The sequence below is a fragment of the Xyrauchen texanus genome, chromosome 44, assembly GCF_025860055.1.
Source record: "Xyrauchen texanus isolate HMW12.3.18 chromosome 44, RBS_HiC_50CHRs, whole genome shotgun sequence".
Classification (NCBI taxonomy): Eukaryota; Metazoa; Chordata; class Actinopteri; order Cypriniformes; family Catostomidae; genus Xyrauchen; species Xyrauchen texanus.
The window spans coordinates 10,268,016-10,286,771 of NC_068319.1; the positions used below are offsets into that span (position 1 = coordinate 10,268,016).

General features: G+C 38.4%; 1 protein-coding gene across 2 annotated transcripts in view; it reads right to left on the reverse strand.

Moving 5' to 3' along the window:
* LOC127636850 (neurobeachin-like) overlaps positions 1-18,756 on the reverse strand; it is a 158,908-nt gene that overhangs the window by 9,242 nt on the left and 130,910 nt on the right. Inside the window, exons 28-51 of one of the 2 annotated variants that reach the window (XM_052117622.1) lie at position 17,960; positions 16,899-16,963; positions 16,637-16,805; positions 14,331-14,811; positions 12,803-12,957; positions 12,479-12,605; positions 11,884-12,003; positions 9,724-9,857; positions 8,563-8,624; positions 6,808-6,872; positions 5,711-5,819; positions 5,457-5,623; positions 5,098-5,222; positions 4,402-4,548; positions 4,137-4,169; positions 3,488-3,624; positions 3,103-3,220; positions 2,909-3,011; positions 2,606-2,721; positions 2,372-2,484; positions 1,307-1,447; positions 944-1,063; positions 681-833; positions 305-472 (exon numbers count right to left, since the gene is read on the reverse strand). In XM_052117622.1, the coding sequence (XP_051973582.1) occupies positions 305-472; positions 681-833; positions 944-1,063; positions 1,307-1,447; positions 2,372-2,484; positions 2,606-2,721; positions 2,909-3,011; positions 3,103-3,220; positions 3,488-3,624; positions 4,137-4,169; positions 4,402-4,548; positions 5,098-5,222; positions 5,457-5,623; positions 5,711-5,819; positions 6,808-6,872; positions 8,563-8,624; positions 9,724-9,857; positions 11,884-12,003; positions 12,479-12,605; positions 12,803-12,957; positions 14,331-14,811; positions 16,637-16,805; positions 16,899-16,963; position 17,960 (3,129 nt within the window). Of the gene's footprint in view, positions 1-304; positions 473-680; positions 834-943; positions 1,064-1,306; positions 1,448-2,371; positions 2,485-2,605; positions 2,722-2,908; positions 3,012-3,102; positions 3,221-3,487; positions 3,625-4,136; positions 4,170-4,401; positions 4,549-5,097; positions 5,223-5,456; positions 5,624-5,710; positions 5,820-6,807; positions 6,873-8,562; positions 8,625-9,723; positions 9,858-11,883; positions 12,004-12,478; positions 12,606-12,802; positions 12,958-14,330; positions 14,812-16,636; positions 16,806-16,898; positions 17,007-17,959; positions 17,961-18,756 lie in introns of both variants that reach the window. The other variant, XM_052117621.1, reaches the window with a different exon arrangement.

The following is an 18,756-nucleotide window of genomic DNA, read 5'->3' on the forward strand; positions in this document are numbered from 1 at the left end:
GTAGCTACTGTAGATATAAACATGTCTGTAGCTCCGCCATGACAGTTGTTGGCCGGAAAGAGAAAAATGACTATGCTAATGCCTGCTATAGCGCCCCTTGTGGCAAAGCTGAGAATGCAACATATATGTATTATTAATTGTATTCAGCCAGCTTGTGTAGACAGAAGCGTTCACATTCATGTACTCGTGTAGAGTATGTTTCGGCCCTTACGTAATAAGAGCATTACAAACAGAATTACAGTTAACTCCCCTCTGTCTTTAGACTCTTCTCAATCTTTTCAAATTCCTATGAGCACTTCCATACCTCTCTGAGCTGGGGGTCAGTGATGGTGTCCAGGTTCACAGAGCCCTCGTACGAGAGGTAATGGAAAACATTGAGTGCCCTAATGGCCTCCGGTCCTTTCTGCTTGTAGCCGAAGATGAGATCAATCCACTGGTGCAACTGACAGGACACAAATTCACTCTCCAGTGCCTGACAAGACAGAAAACCATAGGAGGAACAATCAGGTGTTTTTTTTTCTCTACAAATTGGAGGGCTCCATTCAATGAACTAACCTCGTCTAACTTTGACACATTGACAAAATTGGCCAAATTTGACTTTTAATCCAAATAGCTGTTGTAATTGCACACTAATAAGGCCCTGAACAAAGGTACTTAGACATACACACAAAATCCCTCACCATCCTGTTGATGCGAACAAAGTCCTCTGGTTTTTTGGCCCAGACTGGTAGGTCCACATCACACACAGCTATTCTGTCCTCTCTCACCCCCAAGTCATATCCACTGCTGTTCACAAACATCTCAGGGAGGTAGTAGAACTCAGGGATCAACTCCTGTTATAAAACAAACAACTTCTTGACTTAGACATGATGGATACTTAGATAATAAAATCCATACAATCCTGATTTAAGTCAATATCTACTGCAAGTTGTTGAAAGCTCACCCTAACATCAGACGTGTCCCGCTGGCAACTTCGCCAAGAGCGTGCAATACCGGAAAATGTCCGATCAGGATGGTCAAACTTGTTGTTATTACAATTCAAGAAAAATGTAGAGAAGGGTTCCTGTTGTATAAAGAAAAAGGATTTAACTTTTGCCCATATCATCTTCCTCTCTTCAAAGTTTTTTTTTTACTCAAGTCTAGTAAATGGGACTAAATCACACATTACAAAAAAATAAGAAAATGTTGAAATCAAGATTTTTTTTTAAGGTCAAGGCTTTTTTAATTGAGAGTGCAGATTTGTTGATACTAAACCGAGAAAGAATATAATGTAATATAATGTAAGTGGACAACAGCTAAAACTCACTATCCTGAGAAGCCAGAATAGAGTAGATGCTGCGGTGGAATAGAGTGATGCATAATGGTGGGGCGGAGACCCGTCTTCCTCCCATGTCTCATAGCTCTCGGCATAGAACACAGCTCGCTTTGGATTCAGTGCTCCGATTGGCTGCATTAACATACAAGAGAGAAAGAGAGAGAGAAAGGAATGCTGGGTATTAGATTAACCAAAAAACAAAAGCAAATTCACTCAAAGTAGATTTTGTTTTGTTAATAAGGATGTGCCTGTATATGTGAAATTGCGATACTGTAAATATGTCTTATTCTGATCCATCCTGTAAGCATTATCATTTAGTGTGTACAAAGATCTGTGTGGTGTAGTTTTCAATTCAAGTTGTTGATCCATTAAAGGGATAGTTCACCCAAATTTGAAAGTTCTCTCATCATTTACTCACCGTCGTGCCATCACAGATGTGTATGATTTTCTTTCTTCTGCACAAATTAAGATTTTTTAGAAGAATATTTCAGCTATGTTGGTCCTTACAATGCAAGGGAATGGTTAGCAGACCTTTGAAGCTCCAAAAATCAAATTAAGGCCACAATAAATCTCCTATTTACTATACATCTCCACTTTTACCTTCAAAATGTAAGGTATACAAGGGCTTAAATATTTATCTTTTTCTCACCCACACCTAGTATAACACTTCTGTTAGATATGGATTTAACCACTGGAGTCTTATGGATTACTTTTATGTGGCCTTTATTTATATTTTTAGAGCTTCAAGGGTCTGGTCACCATTCACTTGCATTCTGAGGACCTAAAACGCAGATATGTTCTTCTAAAAATCTTTAGTTGTGTTCAGCAGAAGATGGAAAGTCATACACATCTGGGATGGCATGAGGGTGAGTAAATAAAGAGAAACTTTTCATTTTTGGGTGAATGATTCCTTTAAAAAACTGATTCAGGTTGATATTAATTATCTCTAAATGAATTAGTTATGCTACATCAAGTCTAGAGGAAAACATATTATATAGTCCAGTAAATTTCTGATGCACCAGGAGAATGGTTTTCAGCTGGTGTGGCATACAGTACCTTTGAGAGATCCCTGAAGTTCCCTGGCAATGTGAGATCTAGGTCCTCGGAGTCGTAGTTCGTTAGAACCCAGGGGAAGACAGGATACTGGTTCAGATCATTATAGGTCCTCCCTGAAAAAAAAAGCAAACAGACAATGATGTCTCTGACCAGGTTGTTTGTACATGGACCTATATATTGCATTACATCGTTAATTGCTAATTAATGTAGAAAATAATAGGCATTCAAACTAACCTGCAATTGTGTTGAGGAACATGAGGTACTCAAAGTTTGAAATCTCCCTCCGTTGCCACCTCTGAGTCATGTTAGATGACTTAAAAAGCTGCCTTGGCGTCGCAAGAGAGATCCGTCTTTAAGAGGAACAGGACAGTTACAACAAAGATGATTAATATAATAAGCGTTTATTGGAGGAAATCTGATTTTTCAACACACTGTGAATAAAAAAGCACTTGAACAACAACTAAACAAGCTGCTCACTCTGAACTGAAAGCTGATCTCAGGTCAGATATTCTTAAAGTCAATTGCCAATGCCCTTACCTTGCTTGAGGGAGCCCATAGCTGGTGCCAACTCCCACCCGAGGTAAACTGTAAACCACCTTCTTTACTGTGGCTTGATCAGGGAAGTTGAACATGACAGATGCTGTGCAGTGGATAAGATGAAAAATATCATGTAAAATATTTGAATTTAGCATAAATTTGGGACTTTTTTCCATTTCATGTTGGGGTCTTACTCCTGTTGGCCATGAAGACCTCCAATCCTGTGTTCTGGAGTAGGTAGCGTCTGGAAAAAACTGCTCTGATCTCGCTGAACATCCATTTCCCATGCAAACCCTCAGTGTAAGACAACACCTGACAAAGAATTTAAACATTCATATAAAACTCCAGCAAGGCAACTGTAATTAGCAAAAAAGATACCATGTTTAATGTAAGACAAATGCAATAGGTTTGATCCTGAAATTCCAAGTGGATAATATTCACTGTTTAGAAGTCAGCTAATACTTTCACTGAGTCTTACGGTCAATACAATTGACTGAAAAATACAGTCCTCTATAATGTGACAAAAGAAGGCTATAATCAGAGTATTACTCGTAGATTAACAGTACAAGAGGTGCAGACCTTTGTATCGATCTTTTTGAAAGTTGGATCATCTTCGTCCACCTCGAAATAGATTTCTGTCGTGGTGACTGACAATGTTCCCCTAGCGACAATCACAGGAGCAACAAGCTGGGCCGCCGTGCTCAAAACCACTGGACCTGAAAGAAACCACGCCACAGATTTAGACTCTTTGTCTTTAAAAGCTTTGACTAAAGGGAATAGTGGAAATCATGCGATTGCAGTTAGATTTAATAACAACTTTGGATTTCAAGACCTATAAAGTTCAGGAGAACGAAATAACATAAAAAATAGATTGTGGGTCCTGATCTTCAAGCACATTGAAATGAATGCATTTAATTAAGTAAGGAAGCATTTTGGAAAACCAAAAAATTTTGGAAAAAACATGCTTATTAGCTTAATTAAATAATGATTAAATTAGCATAACATGTTAAACACAGTCAGTGGCTCATTATGATAATGAATAGGTGGCTACTTTGATAAGTGTTTATTGGTTAATTTAGTTATTGAGACATTCAATGTCAAAATCAGATGTAGCACTTAAGCTCATAATCATACTCTTGTGCTGATTCAGATGAGATCTGCATGAAAAGGCAAGGGGTTGGACTAAAACACCAATTAGCATACTCGTTTCCTGAAGGACCGAACTTGCCTCTTGAGATAAATACTCTTGGATGAAAAGCCACTGGGAATAAAGTACAGTTGCATATATTAGCACGTGCATTAACAATACATCAAAGACCACACAAATGGTTTCTACATAAACAGCTGAGGCGGCACTCTTTGTAAAAGCTGGCATTTAAAACGAATTGGTTTTATACTTCAATGATCACTTACAATGGGATTTGAGAGGAGGCCGGTTGTGAATATTTTAAAAAGGCTAATGGCCTCATAAGTGTACCGGAGATGCTAAATACCTGCAAGGTTGTCGATCTCTTTCTCCTGCAACAGACTGACGGCATCATCGTCTCCTTCCAGCATGAGTTCTGTCTCAGGGTTTTGACTGACCACTGAATGGCTATGGAACGACTTCTTTGATTTCATCCCTTCTTCTTCCTCTGTGCCTGCTAATGGCAAAGAAAATACATTTACGATGCTACACACTACATGTTTTTTATTTAAGTGAACATTTTTTATTTAGTTTTTAATTAACATGTATTTTCCACAAGTACAGTATGAATTTTTTTTATATTAAAATTAATCTGAAACTAATCTTATTAAAACAAAATAATACAATTACACAACATAATTTAAATATACAAATAAATAATTGAATACACTAAATTGATAATGCTAATAATACACACACACACACACACACACACACACACACACACACACACACACACACACACACACACACACACACACACACACACACACACACACACACACACACACACACACACTCCAGAGTCTAGAGTCTAGAGTTTAGAGCTGTCACAGAGACCAGTGAGATATCTCACGAAACTTGTTTTTTTTATATCTTTCAGGGAGCAGGACAATTTTTTTGCATACCTTTCCATGAAAAAAATCACTTACTGCACCTTTAATATACTTTTTCTGATCTTATGAGAAAAGATTAATTTGGGGACTGTAATGTTGCAGCTAACCGTATTCCTCTAGGGATTTGAGTGACACGTCCATGTGGGTGGAGCCAAAGGCATTGCGAACGAATCTACGCCTCCTGCGCAGGTCATCCTCCCAGTAGTCCAAACGCCAGAAATCATGCAGCTGACTGAGGAGGGAAAGAGAGCAGATAGATTGTGGGAACAAAGACATTGATGATGGCCAGAATGTCAAAATAATGATTACAGTTTTCCTATAGCATAAATTAAGAAGTAAACCACAGTGGTGTGACATTATAAAAGTTAACTTGGAGTTTAATAAGTGAGATGTTAAAAACAGACGTGTCATATTTAATATCAAATTTTATAAATGCATAGCTTTTTAGAGGAAATCGTGACAGTACCTCTGTGACATGGTGCCCCACGCTCCATGCTTATTGGTCAGAATGTTGAGGATCTTCTGTTTCAGCTGGTTTGCGGTCACATGGTCTCTGTGTTTGGCAGCACTGATCAGGTGGTCACACATCTTTTCTTCCTCCCTCCTGTCTGCAGCATACTGCGCACAGTTTGACTACAGGAGAGAGGGGAAGGAAAGTTAAACAATGACCGCGTGATACATGACACAGATCCAGAGAGCTAGAGAGACAGAAAGACCAACCTCAAACTCTGCATGTTTATGTACGTCTTCTGCTCTCTGCCTGTTAAGGATAAATTCGGCTTCATTGGCGACTCGGACAATGTGATCCTTCATGGCGTGACACAGAAGTCTGAAACAAACACACCTTACCATTACCATATAAGCATCAATAGCCTTTTTTTTCTTATATCTGCATAAACCTGGCAATGATTGCTCTAAAGGGCGTTCACACAGAGTGCATTTTTGCATCCGTCCACACTGTTTTTCACTGTAAACGAGCTAAACGGATGTCTTTAACGCTCTTCTCTAACCTTTTAGCATAAGAAAGTGTTCAGTCTGAACGCCCCATTATATATTTTATTAAGAACATCTAATCTATTTCATCCAGCTGTTTAAAAACATTACATGTACATTACACAGATCATGTGCTGTAGATTAAATATCACTTTGTTAGAATCTTGAAGTAAACAAGCATCTTTTGGGCTGACTCTGCTGGGAAGACAGCCGAGTCAGAATATAGAGGAGTATTAAAGGAATATTCCATGTTCAATACAAGTTAAGATCTACTGACAGCATAATGTTGATTACCACAAAAATTCATTTTCACTTGTCCCTCCTTTTCTTTACAAATAAAGCAAAAATTGAGGTTACACGAGGCAGGATGTGAATGGGGCCAATTTTTGGAGGGTTTAAATGCAGAAATGTGAAGTTTATAATTTTATAAAAGCACTTAAATGAATTAGTCTGTTAAAACGCATGTAATATTTGAGCTGTAAAGTGGTTACATTGTCATTTTTACAGTCATTTTAGGTTTTATATCGTCATGGCAACGAAGTTGTAAAATTGGCTTTAACTTGTAACAGAAAAGGTTAGTAAGCGATTTCATCACACTAAAATGATGTTAACAAGCATATTGTTTGTCTTGTTACTATACTTTTGAAATAGTATTTTAACATTTATGGATTGGCTCCATTCACTTCCATTGCAAGTGTCTCACTGGAACCCAGAATGTAATTTTATTTAAAGAAAAGGTGAAAATATTTTTTTCTGGTAATCAATATTATGCTACAAATGCTGTCAATTGAGCTTAACTTATCCTTTAATGTGTATGTTTTTACCTCCCCTCATTAATGAGCTCGATGAAGGCAAGGCCTGCATTCTTCTGTATTGAGTTCTGCCACTCCTGAAACAACAGCAAAAGAAAACCACTAGAGCACTTAAAATCAAACATTTCATTCTGGTTCTCTGTTTTGATTGGGCAAGTGGGGCTCCAAATGTGTTGATATTTTTTTATAACAGCAATCGAACTCTTCAATGTTTATTTTCAGAACAACAACAACAACACACGTGCTCATGTGATACTGCTTAATTAAAAAAAATGTATGTGCTGTATCAGTTTATCAGTCTTTTTCAGTTTGGATGATATCGCCGCCTAATGTGGTTGCTGAAGGGATGTACTGATGATCTTTCTGACTGGCTCTTTGCCACATAAGTGAGGGTGATTATTGAGAGAGAGAGGCAGAATGCACTTAGCATCATGTGCAGATGCTTCTAGAAGGCCACATCACAGTTCCTATTACCTTCTACTTCCTGCCAATCAATATTTAGGATACAGTTTCATCCCCTGAGCCACTAATGGAGGCCTGGAGCTTCAGTAATACTATATGTGCTGACGGGAACCAGAGGGAGGAGGGGAGAGGAGGAACAGAGAGGGCATCAAACACTGGATGGGACACTGCTACACCCCAAAGCTATTGGTGATGACTCCAACCCTGAAGCCAGAGGAAAATCATTGAGATGTTGCAGTTTAAAACCTGGATCTCACAGTGGGAAAGGACTTTGTTTGGGGTTTCTAGTAAGAGATACTGACATCCAGATGTAAACGGATGGCCAATAATTATCTTTGGTTAGTGGTAAAAAAAGTGGCACCAAATTTCACCTCAAGTGGACCAAGAGAAGAGCTCAGCACATATTATGAAGCACATTAGTGGATTTTCTTGGAGCAGTGACTGTCTTCTTAAAGGTAAGTTAAAATTCTCCTCTAAAAAGTGTCAATTATTTCAGACACCTTTGATTAGTTCACTTCTACATGGGTAGTTGGCACATAATGTGAACAACATCAAGGTTTAAGGTTAATTTGTACTGTACGTGAGTAAGGGAAGTATATATCTTAGGTCTTGTAACTGGATATCCATTTTAAATCATCCTTTTGCCTTTACTTGTTCATTATAAATGGTCCTGCATTGTGATAAATGATTTAGGCAAAAATATCCAATGTCTCTCAACTAATATGAGGCCATTAAAGCAGCATGCATATTATAAAAAATCATTAAAAGGCTGTTTAGAATAGTTTTAGATGGACTATCTCTTGTCACACTGCAAGACAATTGACAATGCCAATATACCAAAAGCATTTCAATTTTTCACATACTATATAGATTGTGATGAAACCAACGGGAATGCTTTCAGAAGCTTAAAACTTGAAGTTTAGCGGCAGTTGTACTAATCTAAAGTGGGTTGTTCACAAATATGCGGTGATACTTCGGTAGCATCACCGGCCTGCTGCATACTGCAGGGTGGGTCTGAAATCGGATCCGGTTTAGATTCAACACATCACAAAGACCTGCTCTAGGGACTGAAGAAATGTTTCACATTGCGGCATTGTGACTTTTCCCAAGATTTAAAGGTGTTGGAATGCAGTTTCAATGCTTTTTATTGTTTTTACAGTTTGTGAAGATTGATATACTGTATGAATGTTGCATTAATCATGTAGTGATGGCTCCATTTTTTAAGGATTTGCTAAAAGTTTGAAGGAAAAAAGGTCAAAATAAACGGGCAAGTCTAAATGAATTACATAAATAGAGAAACCTCACCTGTGAGCACAACAGCATCACAAGCTCCACTACTGATGTGCTGGACTTCATACAGACTAAACCTGTAGTGACACATTGACAGGAAACAGATTTTAGAATAAACATGTCAATTAGATATGAATAAAAACACATACATTAGCCTAAAATAAAATTACAACACTTAATTGTGAGTTTAAAGTCAAAGGTTTTACATTTAGAGAATGTAATCTATTTTCTAATGAACATGCAGGAAGTTTTACTTTAATTAAACAACAAAAACAATCAGACAAACATTCAACTTGGAGGAACTCAAGACAAGGTGAGATCACAGACATTAAAGCCTGACAGGACACAGAGTGGGGAGATAAAGGGAAGGAGAAAGAAAGTTCAAGAAGAAGGGTGAAGAAGAGAGGAAGGAAATATGAGGAGACGAAAGACGGTGTTGAACAAGAAGCAAATGTGAATCGCTCTAAAACTAGATTTTTACTGACTCGGCATTCCCTTAATGGGATAGATCACCCAACATTTTAATTCTGTCATTATTTACCCTCTTGTTGTTTTAAACCCATAAGATATTGATATTCATATGAATTTTATTCTTTCATTTTCATGTCAATGCAGGAAAAACCGGCATAAACGGACATGACTGTTGTGAAAGTGGCATATACCTATAGGCCTTGCATGATAATAAAGGCTGCGTTTTGAAATTTTGTCTGCATTTAGTGCTTCAGTCAGTGCTGTGTGAGCAAGCGGCGCCCTCTAGCAGTCTGGATGGCATTATCCATGATAACCAAAATATAGATTTAGTTTTTGGCCAGTAATATTTTGTTACAATCGATATCGTATCGGCCAAAATGTTCCATATCGGATCATCCCTACATAAGGCTTAAGAAATGATGAAAACATTTTGGGTAAACTATCCTTTTGAAATCCTTTCTGAGCAATTAATTAAGCATATAATACTTCCTTTAGGTTCTTGGTGCATAAAGTATAAGTAGATCTGTATTTTTTAATCGTCACTTAATCCTAAACATCTCTCATGTTCTCATACCTGCTCTGGGTCCATGCACTCGCTCAAGTGTGTGTTATGAGGCAGCCAGTGGACACACAAACACACACAGCAGACAGTGAGGGACTCCACAGAGACACCAGGTAGAGAGGAAAAGGAGCACTATACAGCACCTGTACCTTCTATGAGCAACTCCTGCCCATGACTGCCCAGCAGAGTCCGTGAAAGGAAAGGTGCGAAATCCACAAAGATCTCCCTCAGCAAGGGGGCAACCTTCTCCAGAGCACGCTCAAGTTTAGTGGTGATACTGTGAGTGAAAAAAAAAACAGACAGAGAGAGAGACAAAAGAAGGTAAAGTCAGCTCTGATGTCCCAAAACAGCATACAAACTTCAAAAGCATATTTCCTTTTCCATACCAATTGGTTAGTATGTGACTAGGTCTATGACAATACTGCTGGGTTAAAGATGTCCTATAGGAATTCAACCACAGGGAGGCAGAAAGAGAGCAAATGCTTAAGAATCACATCACCCCAATGTGCCACTGCGCTTAGCTACAAGCTGTGTCAACCTGCACTAAAACTAAACCTGATGCAAACAAGACCAGACTAGGGTTAATGTGAAAGGTTTGATGGGGAACCCAATGTGGTCCAAAGTAAGAATGAGTTTATAGGTGTTAATGTCTCTACTGTTGTTATCTAGAAATGGTGAGCAAGCGGGGTTGATTCTGTCTTGTGCTTGCTGCATGTGCTTCAATTAGTTTTTTTCTATGTCTATGTCACAAAAAATTGCTGATGCCTGTGACAAATGTCCTAACCAGGTGCAACATGTTTCCAACGTCAAGCAATTTTTTAATCAACACAGAGAGAAAAGTTGTGCATTGCTACAAAATAATTGTAAAAATACAAGAAAAAATACATTATCAAAATCACAGCATATTTGATGTTTACGCAGCGTGCATAACATACAGTACTGTGCAAAATGTTAGGCACTTATGATGTTTCACAAAAACATTTGTCTTAAGATGGTTATTTACATCTTCAGCTTTAGTGTGTCAATAGGAAAAATACATTTAAGACTCCCAAACATTACATTTGCAAATAGAATAGATTAGAATAGAAGAACAGGTGATGTTCTTCTATTGTTCTTCTAGAATAGAAGAACAATAGAAGAACATATGTAATGGCCCCCACAGAGCCCCCCCACTGAACATCATGTCAGTTTGGGATTACATATAGAGACAGAGCAATTGAGACAGCTGAAAATAGATAGAAGAACTGTGGCGAATTCTCCAAGAAGCTTAGAACATCATATCTGCCAACAACCAAGAAAAACTGTGTCCAGGCGTACCTAAGAGAATTGGGGCTGTTTTAAAGGCAAAGGTGGTCACACTGAATGTTGATTTAGCTTTTTTATGTTTACTGGAATTTGTATGATGTTAACTGATAAATGAAAACTATTTATGTCATTATTTTTGAAGACATCCTCACTATGCAACATTTTTCACAAGTGCCTAAAACTTTTGCACAGTACTGTATATTGCAAGCATTTTTTATTATTTAAAGTTATCAGTCATTTTCTGTCTTTTTTCACTTACGCTGATATTGTTTTATTTTATTTTTCATAAGTTAGCTAATACAAGTGTCCTTTACAAATCTTTGACTTGTAAAAACATTGTAATTCTAATATGTCTTGGATGAAGATAAATATACAGCTATGTGGAGCAGAAAATGATCTATTGTTTTCTGTCTTTTTACCATTACTCTGATAAAATTGTATTTTTCTAAATGTAATTTATACAAGTGTACTGCAATAGTTTCCAACATATCAAAACTGTTCAACTTTTTTGAACATGTAATTAAGTTGTAAACTTTGTAATTCTGTTGCAGAATAAAACATTGTAGCTATATAGAGAAGGACTTTGGACCAATGATATTTGATCATGGGCACTGCTATCCAGTGTGAAGCAAAGAAAACGTAAAACAAGCAAACAACAAAATATCTCGTCTCACACAACACTTGTTGCAGCCTATTTAACACAAAACTCAGATGTGCTGTAACTGGATGCGTGAAACTTTATTGCACCATACTTTATTGCACATTACGACACAATGTAAATATGTGTAAGTGAGCTGCTCAGCAAAAGAGACAGAATCAATTTTGGCAGAAACGTTAAGAATGAAAGCAGCAGCGATGGTGGTGTAGCTGGCCAGCAAGAAAACTTACAACCACCAGCAGAGAGAGAAACAGAATGAGAAAAGACAGAGAGAAAAAGAACGAAAGGGTATGGTAAGCTGGTAGCACTGGGTTAGGGGGGCCAGTTCAATCTTCCTTGCCTAAGAAACTGTCCTGCATCTCTGGGGGCTGTTTGGAATCCTGTCAGCGAACTAAAGGATTTGAGTTCTGGAGGCGTCAGCCTGGTTCGCAGTGGACACTGGTCCACTTCACAAAAGGCACTGCAATACAAATGGGCACAAACAGACAGTAATGACTGTACAGTTATTCACTGGAGCTCTATAGTGTGATGAAAACCCTATGTGCCAAATCAAAAATTATTGAGCCCCAAAGCTTCAATACATGCATACAGACACAAATAAAAACAAACCAAAATAATTAATGAATTTTGTTGTATTCAAACAAAAATAGAAGCACTCATCTATCCATAGCAGCAAATGGACCATTTATTAACAGTACCTCAAAGCACATCTTTAAATGTGTCTAGAAGGAAACTTGCTACTGTGGTGTATGCGATGGTTATAAAGAAAGGAACTAATGGATTATTGAAAGCCGTGGGAGGACGTGAGGCTGCAAAGAGGGAAATAGCACCGATTGTGAGGTCAGAATGGACGTTTGTGAATAATAAGAGGAAAAAAATGAAGGGAGGATAGATGGATAAAATGAGCAGATGATGTGTAATGTGACAGTGTGTACCTCATGCTTTCCACTGTATCTTCAGGCATAGGTGCAACAGTTTGCACTGCTGGGAGGTTTTTACTTGTGGCACCGTTCACAAAGCTGGATGAGGAGGAGGAAGAGGAAGAGGCGGAATCAGTGGCACCTGCGAAACATAACAGGAAGACACATTAGAACAGATAAAGGGACAGTTCAGATCAAACGCACTCTTGTGCTGAAAAAAAAAGCTAGACAGTGCAACGAATGGAACAGAATGCATGCTGTATTTCAATTCCTGTCTCCCAAATGGAAATATCAAAATAAATGCAAAGTATGTTGACTGAAATGCTCAGGATGACTAACCTGTTGTGTTGATCATGCTTTTAGGCGTTGTCGTGGCAGCAGCAAAGATATTAGGCGTGCTTCCTGATGAGGGCACTCCACTAGTGGTGGGTGTACCTACTGTGTTCACAGCCAGGCTTCCTGGAGGAGGCTTCTTAACAGGCACCACCACACTCCTTTGAGTATACACACACACACACACACATTTGTTAACTATATGTATATACGAATCCCTATATACATCCATAATCAACTCATATTTAATATACCCAAATTACAACCATTTATATCCAAATAAATATAAATATAATATATTAAATATAGCCCAAAATCAAATCCTTTATAAATACCACAGATCAAACCCTTATGTAAACCCTAAACAAAACCCCTATATATACCTTTATATACCCCCAATAAATATCCTAAATAAAAACCCTATAAAAACCCATAACAAACCTTTAAGTAAACCATAACTAAAACCTCTACAAATGCCCCAAAACAAACCCTTACTGTATATACCTTAAACAAACCCCTATATATAGCCCAAAACAAACCTTTATATCCCCTAAATAAAATCCTTAGATATACCCCAAAATGTCATCATATTATATACTCCCCAAATCAGTTTAATTGTTATCCAGATCTATGCTGGTGTCAAACTAATTCAGCACACCAAGAGTGAAAAAGGAACATCTGATAAAATATTCACCTGTCCTGATAAATTATTAACACTTAAGGAGCTCATGAAAGATGAACAGCATAATCTTATGTATAATTTATTCATCAGATTCACTTAATTGGTAAGAACATAGGGGATTTATGTTCGGAGGGGCTTTAGTTTGTATTGTAGAGCTCCAGTGGATCCCACAAACTCAGTCAGTCTCCTGAGCCCTGAATACACACTGCACAAAGCCACCAGCAAACGCCTGTGCGATAATGAGTAGCTACATGCAGAGAAATGGATTGCATTAAAAAAAATGAGGGTAACGTTCTCTCTTGTGCTGAGGACTTAAATCTGCCTCACTGTTACAGTCAGATAGAGGGGATTCTGAATAAAAGGGAGTGCAGAAGGAGTTCTTGAACTCGTATGCAATCAGGGTGCTTCAAAAGGCCACATGTACTGTAAATGTAACTACAATGATTCATAATTGATTCATTGGCTCAATGTCTATAGAGCTCAACAATGACCAACCCAGATTGTCAGAGGCATGGGCTCCAGAAGTATATTTCCTATTAATTTTCTTCATAGGAATGTAAAATTCTTCAATAAAGAGTTCTAAGGCCTTGAACAAAACAAAACCAGTTCCAAGATCACATTACAATATTTAATTCAATGCAAAATGTATTTGAAAAATTGTAACGTGTTGCTGTTTCAATAAACACCTCTACTCTCAGGTATGCTCTATAGCTACAACATTTCTTCCTACTTGGGAATGTAATTGGGTAGTTAGATAACTAATGCCTAACTAAAAGTTATTACATGAAATGTATCTTTTTCATTTATTGTGTTATTATGAGGTGATAGACTCTTAATGCTGGAGCTGCCCACCTGTCAAATGAGTGGAACTGCATGGGCAGCATGGCTGCTGTTTCCCTCTTCAGTGCAGGGTCGGGGTGGTACGGCTGGGGTTCGGGCCCTGCCTCCGTCCCCTCCACTGGTGCTGCCACCAAGCTCTTCAGGATCTCCTTCACGTTGATCCCCTTGTTGGCCTGGCTGATGCTAGAGATCGAGGCATGTGGTTTCAGAACCTCCACCCCAGGAGGTGACTCCAGCAGGGACTCACAAGACTTCATCACCTCAGAGGACAACGTGCAGAGTAACTCGCTCATGGCATCCGGACCTCCTCCCGAGTTCCCGCCCCCACCTCCAGTGTCTCCGCCCAGCTCAGAGCCGTTGAGGGCACCGGCGACCTGCTCCTCCCCTATGCCAGAGTCAGTGTGAGGCAGCGAGCCCTCTAGGTGAATATCTTCCAGAGGGGTGGCAGCATGACGGTCTCCGCGTAAACCATCTGAGAAGGAGGATGGGTTTTCTGCAACGCATACATGACAGGAAAACATTTAAAAGAGAGCAACAATAAAAGATAAATTGAAGAGAAAAAGATAGAAAAAAGACATATGACAACACGATGATTGATATGAAAAAAGGTTATTTTTTACCTCTAAAACTTTTTTTGCACTCCTGTTTTTGCAGTTCAAAACAACAGAGCTTTAATTTAAACTACACATATATTAGGCAATACCACGGAAATGTCAACCACATCATGGAAAAATAAAACGTTTCAATAATATGGATTAAACCTCGTCCTAAGATTCCTGCGACACACAATCTGTCTGTCCACACCAGGACACAGCAATATTAATACACTAAAATTAGGATAATTGACGATAAAATGAAGAAAACAGAAGATTCACAGTCAAAACAGTCTGTTTATTGAACGCAACTCATTTATTCACTGAAGCTCTGTATTGGCGATCGCTTTCTACGGCAAACCCCAAAGGGGATAAATACACAATCACACACATACACAGGGCAAAGTTACTGTATGAATCGCATCCTTATTCAGTCTGTTATGATTGTTTATTTTCACGTGGCACTGCTGTTGTTATTTTACCAATCTCCACATAACAGAGAAGTGGAGAGAAAATTGGAAAGAGACGGGATGTCTCCCCTCTGCCATTCTGAATCTGAACCGGTGTGTGTTTGTGTGTGAAAGCGCATGGAAACCCTATGGAAACATGGAAAATATACCTTTTATCTTGAGTCACAGCATCGCAACACATCTGGTTATGACACGGTGTAGTGGATAATGCCGTCCAGACTGCTAGAGGGTGCCGCTTGCTTCCAGAGCGCTGACCGAAATGCTGAATTAGCAATCGCGCAATTATTGTGATTTTAATCTTAACTCAATCGATCATGCAGCATTAATGGATATCATAAGGATGTCTCAGAAGTCTGCTGGTTTTTAGATGGATTCCCTCATCATGTAGCCTATAAGTAAATGCCTCTTTCACAACGGTCACGTCCATTTGTGGAGTTTTTTCCGGATTAACTTTAAGAATAAAAAATGTATATTACATGTTCTAAGGAGTGCCAACCCTTCTACGTATTGTGGCTATAATTATTTCTGAAGTGCATTTGAATTCATAGAGTTTTTACAAAGTGTGTTACTAATTGATTATAAACAAACCATTGGTTTTTCATATCTGCGTTTTCATATTTATAACCGATATGCTGAAGTTTTTAATTTGGTCAATAATTGGCTGATAAATATTGGCAGCCGATACATTAGTACCTACCTTGAAAAACTGTGCACAAGTGCATCAAGGAGAATTAGTGCTAAATAAAGGCATAGGGTGGTCACAACAAATACTGATTTAGGTTTTTATGTTTACTTAATTTTGTATAAACTATGCCTTTAAGATCACATTAAGTACAAATTCCATCAAGCATGTATAAACTTTTGATCATATATCAGTACAAATCTCCTTCCGTAACAGATCCGTCGAATTCACTGCAGTGGGTCCACAAAGCAATTCCTTCCCACCAGAATATGATTTTAATATCGCACTTTGCACAATTTCTTGCATGTTTGATGTTAATAAAATCCTTTCTGTGGGGAATAACATCCCATTTAAGCTCAGACTACAGCAGAGATAATCAGAGACTATTTAAGAGCTGTCAGAGCAGAAGGTGTTTGACTGCAGACTGATGAATACTTATTAGCACTGGTGGTGTGTGTGCAAGTGTTAAGTTACTAAAAATACACATGTCTATTTAGTGCAACAAGGCTGTAATCAGGCACGCACACACGCGTATGTGCACACACACATGCACGCACACGCACACACACACACCTGTGCTGGTGGGTGAATTAATCTCTTGACGGATACTTCTTCCTGATAGGCTGCTGGACCTACCAATCTCCCGCTGCGGTTCCAGGATGTCCCGGTACTTGGACACCATAAGGACAGAGATGAAGTAGACCACGGCCAGAGCCAAGAACTGAGCCTGTTTACTGTCATCCTATTCAACAAACAGAGCAGAGTTTACAATCATTCACTTCATGTTAATGCACACATGACTACATTAAGCATTTTGTTTAGGTGAGCATCTCACCACGTCTCTGAAGACGACAGCTCGGAGACGATTGATGTCCACATCCTGGAGCAGTCTGTCTGGGTCTTTGATGGGTGACAGGTTACGAGGGACATTCTGTATGACAGTCTACAGCAAAGAGAGAAAAATGTTAGCTTTAACATTAGCGAACAACATTAGTTAACATGAACTAACAATGAACAACACTTTTACAGCATTTACTTCTTTTGGTTAATTTTTGTTTCAACATAAACATTTCTAAAATCAAGTTTAACATGAAATAACAATGAACAGTTATATTTGTATTAACTAATATTAATAAATGCTGAAAAAATGATTGTTCATTGTTCGTTCATGATACCTAATGCATTAACTAATATTAACTAATGGATCCTTATTGTAAAATGTTCCCGAAAAAACAATACCTTGTATTTCTGAGACTTGTAGGTATGAAAATTCTGTCATCATTTACTCACCCTCATGTTGTTTCAAACCAGTATAACTTTCTTCCGTGGAACACAAAAGGAGTTTTTGGCTAAATGTTAGCCTTAGTGACCAATCACAATTCATAGACTAACGCAGCCTTTCTCAAAGTGGGTGCCGCGGCACACTGGGGTGCCCCCTGACTGTGTCAGGGGTGCCGCCAAAAAATTACGTAGGCTAAAAAAAAAAAAAAAAAATCTGACATTTCATATATAAATATATTTGAATTTACATAAATACATTTTTCTTCTTTTTAAACATATGAACGTATTAATACAATTGTAAATTCATTTTAGATAAATATATATATATAAAATTAACCATAAAAATCCGTCTCACAAGAACGAAGCAAGACACACACAAAACTTGACGCAAGTGACGCAACCCATAGCAACGCGTTATAGCAACAACACCTCAGACTGACAGAAACGTAAAAATAAACGTGAATTTAGGCCACTTTAGTTTTGTACACATTGTCATGTTAATTATAAGCAAATAATTTTTTTTTTATTGACCACAATATTATCATTCATATATGTTTGAGAAGGGCACTTTTGATTAATTTTGAAATAGGGCAGGGGCTCGAGCTATTTTGCTACCCTTCTCCACAACTTATCTGTGCGAACTGAGCTTTTCAAGCCTGACGTACATCAAGAACAAGTACAGGGAGCGACTGAGAACTGTGGACCAGGAGCTCCGTGTCTGCCTCTCATCCATCCCTGCCAGGATAGGGCGGCTGTGTGCATCGCACCAGGCTCACGTCTCCCATTGATTGTGGTCACCCCCACCCCCGGCTTGTGTGAGCGCGTATGCGTGCTGCATGCGCGCATGTAGATCTTTCTCCCTCTCTCGTTGTGGATTATTGTTTGTGTGTGTGGGTGTATGTGTATGTGGGTGTGTGTGCATGCGCATGGCACGGATGAAAACAAGCACTATATGGAAAAACATTCCTGCTTATCTCTGGTGCATTTTTTAACATGCATCTTTTTCTTATCGTATTGTATATATATTTTTTTCATGTCTGCCCCTTTTTATTTTAACTGCATCCTGCACTTCATTTTAGTTCTCCTGGTCTGGATTTGTTGTTGGGTTCTTGTATTGGGCGGTCCACCTCTTACGGTTTTATGGCATTTGTGTCTCTGATTATTTTGTGAATTACTTTGCAAACCTGTGTTTTTAAAGGTGCTATAAAGTTGTTATTATTAATGTTATTTACAGTAGGTATTATGCTCTGTTCATTACTGTTCTGTCTAAATAAACAGGACATTTGCATTTACATTTGGGTTATGCAGTGTTTTTACACTGGGGTGCCTTGAGATTTTATGCACTTTTGAAAGGTGCCCTGACTGAAAAAAGTTTGAGAAAGGCTGGACTAACGTTCTGCCTAACATCCTTT